Below are 10,900 nucleotides of genomic sequence, written 5' to 3'. Positions count from 1 at the left end.
CATTTCATAGGCTCCTTGTGCTACACAAAATGCTTGTTGTTTAAGCAATGAACTTTGTTTATTGAAAGAAGGTTGAAGATTTGAGGGTCAAGCTGTAGGTGAGAATGGGATTATGTTTCCCATAAGAGCTTCAGTGGGGGGAAAGTTTGTGCAAGCCTCTTGGAGAGTTTTGAACGAGTTTCTTCTTTATTGTAGCCTATATCTAGATCACAACTAGCTTTCAAAACAATTCCATGATCCAGAGAGAAAGCCCAAATAAGTACAGAATGGTCAAGATTAGCTTCATTGCAGTCATTCAAATTGTTATTTTAGATTAAGATGCATTTGTTTTGTGTTTCATGTGAGTGTTTCCTCCTAGGAAGAAGATTAGTGTGTGAACTTAGTAAAACAATTAATGAATGTACAGTTATTTAATTTAAAATGGTTTTAAATATGTTTAGAAAAATACTGTAGATGTATCTATATACTACAAAGTTTGGTTCAAAAGATCTGTCCAGTACTCTGTAGCAAGACTTTACTGATATCATGGCCATATGCTCCATTTGTCATATGCTCTCATTAAGGCATTCATTAAAATGCATATCTGGAGGGCCAGATGTTTCATTTTTATTATATACCATTTTCTTCACATTTACAATCCATGTATGCTTATTTAAGGCTAAATTTTTGTGAATGGTTCTTTACATACCTATGCATATGCTTTGTATCTCTAGCTACATGTTCATAAAGAAGCATATATTCATGCCTTATAAACACATGCAAAAATGAGTATTGAGTATGGAATTTTGAATTTACTCCACCCTATTTTAAAAATACATTCTTTTGTTCAAAAATCAAGCCACAGATGCCTATATATATATATATATATATATATATATATGACAAGTGGTTACTCCTTTCCATTTCTTCCTGCTATTTTTCCTCCTCCTTTGTTCCAAAATATTGCTTGTGAGAGTCTGATGAAAGGAAAGTGCTGTTAAAAGAAGGCATGTAGAGGGGCAGAAAACAAAGATCTTAATTCTTTGTACTCTGGACAATTAGTTTTTGAATCATCAGACTTTTTACCTAAAATATTTTATTATTGATTTGAATTAGAAGTCATTGACCAGTTCCATGTCCCCCAGTCCTTTATTCTTTTAAATGAGTTTAGTAATGACACATGGAGGAAATATGTAGGAAAATTGTGTGTGGCTCAAGGTTGAACAGATAACTTGGTGACATTTTTCCTATACTGAAGGTTTGGAATTTTTAAATTCTAGGAATGAAAGTTTTCCAGCTAATTCAAGAAAAATCTATTTTCTGAAATAGTTTCTGTTGTATTCAAGAGAATGCAGGCTGCTACATGAATATAGAAACCTTTAATATTTGTGATATTCTCCTTTAAATTTCTCTGGGAACAGGCAAGTCACCAAAGACTAAAACACATGCTGAAATTGGTTTCTTGTATTTTTTTGTGATAAAAGAGTAAGTGATACTAGATAAATACATATATTTGTCTTATAAGCTGCTTTAGGTTTTATGGAGGGAGAAAGACATAAGATCCAAAGAAGAAAACAATAGTATTTTTCATTTTCAGTTTTTCAGTTTTTCCTCCAGTTTTCCTCAGTGGAGAACTGTCTAAAACTTCCACTGCAAAACTAGGACTGATCTTTCTCCTTTAAAAAAAAAAAAAGATTTTTATTTATTAATTTGAGAGAGTGAGACAGAGTGCACATAAGGGGTAGGGAGAGGGTCGAAGGAGAGGAAGAAGCAGACACCCCACTAAGCAAGGAGCCCAACATAGGGCTCGATCCCAAGACCCTGAGATCATGACCTAAACTGAAGGCAGACACTTAACCGCTTAACCGACTGAGCCACCCAGATGCCTCAGGACTGATCTTTCTTAATACTCTACCTCAGATTTTTCCTTAAGTTTTAATAGCTTGACCCAAAAAGTGCCAATTATTTCTTATTTCGTATCCCTATAAGACTATAGCAACACATGTAGTAAAATTAATTAATTCAACACACTTTACCAGTCTAACCAAGTAAATTATTACTCATCCAAGGTGAGTAGGTGAGTAATTCTTCGCAAGACTGTAAATCACCCTGAAATTCCCAGAGTCACATGGCTCAATGGTAAGCAAGATAATCAGTTAGTTTATCAGACTGGCTTTACTGACAAGACCATGCTATTTGTGATGGGACATTCTGTATCATTGTACCATCTTGGAGAGAGAAGCTGCCTTATAACTTAGCTTGGAGAGAGTCTTGTTTTAAGCCCCTTTTAAATGTGCCTTACTTCTTGATTTTGTGGATCAGATCTTTACCAGTTGCTTCTTGATGTAGTTCTATCCACATCATCATTGGAGTGCCTCAGTGCTGATAAAGCACCTGAAAATCCTGAATCTAACACCTTCCTGACACCTACCTTCTTCATAGCACTGGCTATCACCACCTTACATTGCAGGTAAGGTGGAGCTTAGGTAATGAGGTATTAGCAATTGGTGCCTCATTATCTTAAGCCTCTGATGGAGCCCCACCCTCCTTATAAAAGAAGGATGCTGTTATTTTTGCCAGGAGTTAGCTTCAATTTCTCAACTTATTGCACATTTCCACCTGGGTCAAATGCACACACTTGCCATGTTTTCTTATTCATGATTGCTTTATGAGGCTGCTTGGAGAACAGGCTTTGCAGACACAGAGGCCTGGGTTCAAGTCACTGTTCTGACACTCATTAGCTGTGTGACCTAGGAAAGCTATTCACCCTATGTTTCCTCATCTATAGTGCAGGGATTCTAAAATTGTCCTTACAGGTTTATTATAAAGATTAGATTCTGTATGTGATGAGAATTCCATAGCATCTTTTTTTTTTTTTTTTTTTTTAAGTAAGCTTTGTGCCCAACGTGGGGCTTGAACTCATGACCCCAAGATTAAGAGTCACATGCTCTACCACCTGAGCCAGCCAGGCACCTCCATCCCATAGCATCTTAATGTAAAAGTCAATTAATGGGGGGCGGGAAAAAAAGTAAGTTGTCTCCAATGCTATGGACAAAAACCAGGGTGGAAGTGAAGGAGTAAAATAATGGATCTGGTTGCCATTAAATTTTTTTTAAATTTTATTTATTTATTCATGAGAGACACAGAGAGAGAGAGAGGCAGAGACACAGGCAGAGGGAGAAGCAGGCTCCATACTGGGAGCCCAACGTAGGACTTGATCCCGGGTCCCCAGGAACAGACCCTTGGGCTGAAGGTGGCACTAAACCACTGAGCCACCCCGGCTGCCCGCCATTAAATTTCTAAGCCCTTTCACTTCATCATTGACTCAATCCCACATTTGTTTCCCATTCAGGATAGAGGTTTCAGGTCTAAACCACTAACATTTTCTTTTTTTCTTTTTTTTTTTTTTTAAGATTGATTTATTTATTTGAGAGAGAGAGAATTGGGGGAGTGCCAAGGGGGGAAGGAGAGAGAGAATCTCCAGTAGATTTCCCGCTGAGTGTAAAGCCCCACATGGGGCTCAATCTCAAGACCCTGTGATCATGACCTGAACTAAAATCATGAGTTAGACACTTAACTGACTGAACCAGCAGGTGCTCCCCAACCATTAACATTTTCATCTTCCCACAGCATCAGTTTTATCTCCCTCTTTCTCTTTAGAAAAGTTAGGATCTTCCCATTCTGAATCCTTACAATGGCATCCTGAGTTCTTTAGCATTAAAGTCCCTCCCTCTTCAAGTTTTATCTGCTACCACTTCAAACCAGTTTCTTAAGTCTAGTCAGGTCAGAGTTCTCACCATTCTCCAAGGATATAAACTTAATCCCAACTCAGTGTTTGTGTCCTCAAGGGGCTCAGAGTGTAGATGAGGAGAAAGCCTGACTATGACAGAGGCTTATAAGGAGTTGAGTATCTTTATGAACAGAGGTCTATAATGAAACAGATGAAGGGGTGATTAATCCATCCTGGAGTGGGGGCGTGGTGGGTGGAAGGGCTGGGAAAGGCTTCAGAGAGGAAGTAACACTTGAGTCAGTTGCTTAAGAATGAGCACGAATTCGTTTTGGGCTGAGGGAGCAGCATGACGAAGCCTGAAAGTGAATAGTCTTCATCCAAGGCATTGCAGCAGATGGCAGCAGGGATGATTGAGAGTGGAGAGACACACCTAATGGAGCTGGCAAGGGCCACACTGGGAACTTCTTTCTGTTCTACCAAGAAGCCTAAAAAGAGCAGCCTTCCTTTTCCTGGCTTACTGGTGCAATAATTCCTGTGCACTTATTTTGGCAATGATTTTTCATTTTAATAAATCTCTACAAAAGATTTATGGGCCCCTAGAAAACCAGGGAAAACCCTGAAGTTCTTTTCTTTCCTTCTCAGCTCTTCCCACACAGTAAAGTACACGGGATTGGAGGCAGCATGACACAGAGATGAAAAATATTGATGTGGGAATTATTCCCACCGTCTCCACTTCTAACTGGGTGAACTTAGGCAAGTTATATCCTCTATGAATGTCACTGTCTTCCTCTGAAAATGGGGATAATGCCACTCTACTTTCTATACAATAGCCCTGCTATGATGATTCAGTAAGTGCTTAACAATTGTTTGCTACTCAGTTATTCAATAAGCATTAATTGACCACCTACTATAAGGCAAAATCTATGTTAAATTCCTATTATACAATGATGAGTTAAACAAACATAGGCTTTATAATCTAGCATTATTATTATAATTAATGTAGATCTTTAGTTAATACTATTAAAACAAATTAATGTGTTTCAATAACATCAATATCCTATTCATGGTTGGACCCATTCCCTCTTTCTTTGGTCCTGGAGAGTAGCACTACACGATGATTGACTGCCAGGAGCTGCCACTCCAATGCTTATGGTGCCTGTCAGTTACATGTTTGTGCAGGCTTGGCCAAGCCACCCTTCTAAGTAGGTTCAGTAGGTGAAGTGACTCTAGAGGTGGTCCTAGATAAGACCAACCTTAGGATAACCATGCATGCTCAAAACTAATTCTATGCATGGCTCAATCAAATTTGGGCTGTTTGAACTGTTCTCCAAAACTTGCCATTACTGGAGCTCAGGAAAGCAGAACACTGGAATCCTAGGATTAACTAATTTTTGTGTGAACTATTCCATGGTAAAGCTATATATATATTTTTTGTTTTTACTGTTGGCAAAGTGAGCACACAAGAGCAAACACTACCTAAGCTCTGGTAGATTGTGTTAACTCCTTGTTTGGTAAAGGGATGCACCTGTTGGTCACCAAGAAGTAGAATCACCACCATCAAAGAAAGGGAGTGGAGGCAGATATTATGGTCCAAGACTTGGCTCTCATACTAAAGACAAGCCAGGTTTGCTGGCCTCTGGCAGAAGCACTGGAACACTGAGTAGTATGGCAGGTCACCATGGTTCAGCCATGTAGAATAATTTAACTTCTTAGTATGACCATAGGAATAAAATCTGTTGACAGTTTACTGGTAAATGTATTCATTCATGGATTTTGTATTATTCTATTTTGCTTCTGTTTATTTGCTTTTTTTTTTTTTCGCAATTTAGCTTTTTATAAAACTTTTTTTTTTTTTTTAGTGGCTGTATGTCCTGGATACAGCTTATTTCCATTGCTAAATTGTTCTTTCTTCCCACAAGGGGAACTCCTAAAATATCTGCCAAAGCACCTCAGTCTGTAGTCAGGAATGGGGCACAAAGCTATATTTTTCTCTGTGCAAAACAAAATAAAAAGGAATTCACTGTCTTTAATCTCCTTCCACATGCTCTTCCATTTCCTTTTGGTTGGTCTAATAATCGCTTTCAGTTTTATTCTGATCAGAGATTATGTTTAGTGATTTACATAAGCTGTAGCTTCCAAGGTTGATGTTAGGTAAGGAAGGCCTTTTCTGCAATGAAATTATAAAAGATGCTTTCAAAAGTAAATTTTAAGAGAAGTTTGACAACCTTAAAGAAGATAGTAGAAGCTGATATGGCCAACATAGATGCCAGAATATAGATATTCAGAGTGGGGCAAAATTTGGAGGTCTCATTGTGTATGTACCTCACCTTAAACTACTTTGAGTTAAGTTTTGTGAAAGAATACCCCAGACCCTGAGTAAGTATGTGTGACATTTGGAGTTATGACATTGTGTGCCTTCCAGTATAAAGGGATTTCTTACATATATTAAACACTTAATGCATAGTTTTGAAATTACTTTGAGGAGATAAATCTCCTGGGAAGTCATGGGTTGTAATAAAATACAATATCATCATCAGATAATTAGAGGTAGTAGATGAAGGTGTCCAGGCAAGAGAACACCCTGAGAGAGAGACTCCTTAACCAAAGTTAAACAAACAGCAACAGAACAACTCCATGATTACAATGGAAAGATGACAAGAAGCTACTAGGAGAAACCATTTGATACTTTTTTGAGCTGACCTCTCACCTACGTCAGTCACGTGGTGAGTAGGTACTTTTTAAGCTGAAGTAACCTGACTGAATAAATTTGTACACCTGTAATGTCCCTTAGCATGTAGAATCACATCCCCAAAAACCATCTTGACTTCACAAGTGAGTAATATTTATTTGTGAACGAAACCATTTGTGAGTTGTAGACGGTGGCAGATGGCAGGAAAAGGAGGCAGGGAGTAGGAGCTCAAGTCATCTGCAAAGTTTGAGAAAGCCAGAAGAATCTTGGACACTGAATCCCAGGAGTGGCAAAGGAGAGTGTTATCTCCAGAGGCACCTAGTGTCTGAAGAGGATCTTGTCTTTTTAACCTTGTTCAGAAAAAAAAAAAAAAAATTAAAGAGCCAAATTCTAGATATTCGGGATTGGCTGCCTAATGGGGATTAGGCTTGGAAAAATTCATCACAGCAGAGACAGAGCCAAAGTTGAAGTAATGGGCATGTGCCAGCATGGCTCCAGTCAACCCCAGGCTGGCTGCCATCAACACTGCAGAGTCGGTATGGGGACCAGGAAACTGAACCAGCATTTGAACTTAAGCACTGAAGGGATAACTCACATGTTGCTTTTATTGATTTTACAAATAGATCCTGGATCAATCACAGAAAGGTGTGAGGACCAAAGGAGAGTTAGACTAGCATTGGCTCAAATAGCCTCTTCAATATTCAGTTAAATTCAGCAGCAGTTATTGAACATTGATCATTTGAAAGTATTTTGATATAAAATAGTTTATGACCTTAAAGAACTGACAATCTAGTGGAAAAAATAAAAAATGCAAGATCCTAGAGGGAAATATAAACAAAGAACTCTGCTGGATTCAAAGGCAGGAGAGAGGATACCCTAAGGGTATTTCTCAAAAGACATCATGGAAGATGTCAACCTGAGGATGATATTGAGAGGTGGGAGCTTAGAGAGAGATAAGTTTATCCCCAGTAGTAGAGATGGCATGAGCAAGTCAAGGACCAGAAAGCAGAGGTATGTTTGCACATTGTAATACATATAGGTTTGGCAAGCAGTCAAACATTTGTAGTAGATTGTTGAAAAATTGGCTGGAGCCAGATTGTGGAGGCACTGGTATCACAGGGAATAGGTTGTCGTTAAGGTGTTTAAGCAAGGTTACTCCTGGAAACCTTTATGCCAGACTTCTTCACATGTATCCTGAAGAGCCTTTTCCCTTTTCTCCTAATTTACAGTAGATATCTTTTGCTGATTTGGATATTCAAGTGCATTAGACTCCTACTATATCATAAGTCCAGTAATGTCCTGGGTCAGCCTATGTCTTCTTTAATTATAAAAGCCTAAAACAGGGGACATTGGATGGCTCAGTGTTGAGCATCTGCCTTTGACTCAGGTCATGGTCCCAGGGTCCTGGGATCGAGTCCCACATCAGGCTCCCCGCAGGGAGCCTGCTTCTCCCTCTGCCTGTATCTCTGACTTTCCTTCTCTGTCTCTCATGAATAAATAAATAAAATCTTAAAAAAAAAAGTCTAAATAACATAGCTTTCCTGTAATGGACTCATGAACCCTGATCCCCCAAAGAAAGGAATCTACTGTATGTTATTTATGCCACTACAGCCTACCTTTTATTTTCTGCAATTTGTTTAACCTAATAAATTGTAGCAGAAGGCGAGACCTCGGCATAGTTAACTTCTCTTCAAATTAAAGCATTCAACTTAACAAGTTGTATAAACTTGTAGATTTTGAAGCAGAAATAGTTTAAGCTAGCTTCCATTTCTTAGATGACTAATTATCTGAAGGCTAATATTGAAAATGCAATTCAACTCTTGCCTGTATGGATACTCCTCTCCTCTTTTACATTCTCCTTTTACCCAGAAGGAGCAAATGTGGGGTCGATTCCTCTTGTAGTAGGGTGTGGTCCGGGCCAACTTGAACAGCATGTCACTGATGATGTAGCTTTCCCCAACATGCCAACTGGTCGCGTTCCATCAGAGTTAGAAATCTATAGAGAAAAAAAAAAAAAAAAGAAATCTATAGAGAGATGACAAGTTCAAAAGGTAAATTATGTAGACTGTGTCAATCCACTAGGATTCTACCAAAAATAAAATTACATCAAGAAAGTGGCAGCATACTTCTCGCTCCATATTCAGTGTGTAGTACTCTTTGTTGACATCTGACTTTGGCATGTCATCCTTAAAAGACAATCCTGCATCACGAACCTGGATGGGCAGGCCTAGTCCAAAAGAAAAGAGGGCTAAAGACTGAGACTTTCTCCATGGGTTGAGATTCAGAGTGTTTCAGCTGAGCTCTGGCCATACTGAGTTAAAACATCTTACTGACAGTTTAAATATTATGAGTCAATGGGTCCAGAGTCTGGAAAATGCCATGTGTCCTGCCTCTGCTACAGCAGGCACTATGTAGAAAAGAAGGCGAGAGAATGTAAGACAAGTCCTACTGGCTTGGCAAGAGTCCCACCTAATTCCTCATGACGTGTCCAATGCAGGTGACACCTCTGGAAGGTGTGGATAGGTAGTTAATTTCATGGAGAGTAGGAGGTGTGGGTTTAGCTTTTTTTTTTTTTTTTTTTTTCCACAGTAGGGCATTATCTGAATGATATTCATTCTCTCTTGAGGCTGGACTTCATGCAATAAGCAGTAACCTGGATGTTGTTTTAAAATAAGCAAAGCCACTGACAGATCTGGTCTGGGTTCTTGTTTCAGAGGAAGAGTTGGCTGAGAAGTGTTCCTTGGTCAAAGATTAACCTAAAGGAAAAAAATCCAGCAGTAGAAGAACTGTGGGTTTCTTACCCCAGCCCTCAGGAAAGCTATGCCGTGAAAAGGCTTTGGCCCATTGACACAGCAAGTTGGACAGGGTACCAATTCTTCTGTGAGGTGGAAGAAAAGAGAAGAATTCTCTTGTTTGTGGTGTTTGGAGGATGGCTTCCCAGTTTCATCAGCTTCGGGTTCTGGTCTGGAAAAATTGGCTAGGTGTCAAAAGGCAGCCGGTAAGTAGAAAAAGGGAAGGAGGGGGGTCCAGGGCCAATACTCCAGGCAATCCTTAAATGTGATGTTAATGAGAGGTAAAGAGAGAAGAGTTTTAAGCCATTTTCTAAAGCAGGATTAAGATATTTAGAAAACATCCCTGTATCTGTCTTATAGCTAATGGGGCAAGTCTAAACAGGCCCCCAAAGCTGCCTTTTGATTTCAGTAAATTAAAAGGGTAAAGCAGGACATGCCCTGGGCGAAGAAAAGGATGCACTTTGTTACTGGAACTAGTGTTGAACTAGTGTTGGAACTAGTGTTGAATTCTAGGTTTCAGGCCAAAATGTTTTCAGAAATTTTCTTAATGAATTTAGTTAAAAATGAGATGAAGAAAAATATCAGATGAAAGGAATAGTAAATGGGGGAAAATGCGTTTGAAAACCCAAAGTGATGAAAGGCCTGTTCAAAAAGTAAGATATAGAACAGAAATAGTTTGATGGTTGTTGATATAGAAGAGCTTCTAAGAAACTTCAGTGCCTAAAAACTACTTACTGGGAATGTCAAACAAGAGTCCATATATGTGCCATGCCTCAAGAATATTATTGAGTCACTTTAACTTCACGGTTACAGTCTGTCTAATCAATTTATTACAACATGTTTTTTGTGCTCTTACATTCATGTTTGCTTTTTAAATTACAAATCTAGCTATTAGATCCTCATCAGATGGGGGTGTAGGGAGATTGAGATAGGAATTGGCTTCTATGAGTTGTCACATACTCAGAAGAATGTTTGAAAACCAGAGAAATTCAGAAAGGCACTCCATATACTTCATTTTAGAGTGGTAATTCCCAGCCTCAAATGAATAATATATATTTTATGCAGATAATGTGTGTCATAGAAACCAACATTTTATCTGTGTACCTTATCTCACTCTGGGTTTCCTGGAAGTGCCTTGACACCTTACTTAAGTATTCTGATATATATATTAAGAAAGGGAAGTAGTGCTCACTCACCTTTGTGAGTGTGGGGTTTGGACATAAAATTTTAAATCATTAATGTTTTTTATTTAAATCATTAGTGTTCCTTTTAATTTGGAAGCAACACAAAAGAAAACCTCCCATAATTATTCTGTGGTAGGTTCTATGTAGAATTCAACAGGAAAAGAGTCTGGGTAGGTGGATGTGGTCAGAAGAGGAGAGTTGGATTCTTGGTTCTGCTTCTTGCGACTGCATGACTTGAATAGCGTACCAGTTTCTGTGAGCACTGGTTTCCCTATTTGCAAAATGGGCCCAGGTTTTACCATATCTATCTCATACCGTGGTAAGAACCAGATGTGCCAAGGTATTTCAGAGTGCTTTACAAATGGTGAGACACTTGGCAGATTATAGGGGGACTTGGAGTAATGTGTGTGTGTGTGTCATATTTTATTCAAAGTACCGGTGAAAAGAAATCCAGGAGAAGGGATTGTGGGAGAGAGGAAGAAATTTATATACAGCACAGTTCTTAAGTGATGAAAACTCACTAGTT

At 38.8% G+C, this 10,900-nt stretch overlaps 1 protein-coding gene across 1 annotated transcript in view; it reads left to right on the top strand.

Annotated features, from left to right (window-relative positions):
- The first annotated feature begins 9,031 nt into the window (after positions 1–9,031).
- ABCA12 (ATP binding cassette subfamily A member 12) overlaps positions 9,032–10,900 on the top strand; it is a 170,027-nt gene continuing 168,158 nt past the window's right edge. The window contains 1 exon segment of the mRNA XM_038585677.1: positions 9,032–9,396. Coding sequence (XP_038441605.1) covers positions 9,328–9,396 — 69 coding nt within the window. The 5' untranslated portion in view covers positions 9,032–9,327.

This window comes from Canis lupus, chromosome 37 (genome assembly GCF_011100685.1).
Source record: "Canis lupus familiaris isolate Mischka breed German Shepherd chromosome 37, alternate assembly UU_Cfam_GSD_1.0, whole genome shotgun sequence".
Classification (NCBI taxonomy): Eukaryota; Metazoa; Chordata; class Mammalia; order Carnivora; family Canidae; genus Canis; species Canis lupus.
The sequence above is the reverse complement of the archived record's forward strand: the minus strand, read 5'-3'. Positions and strand labels throughout refer to the sequence as shown.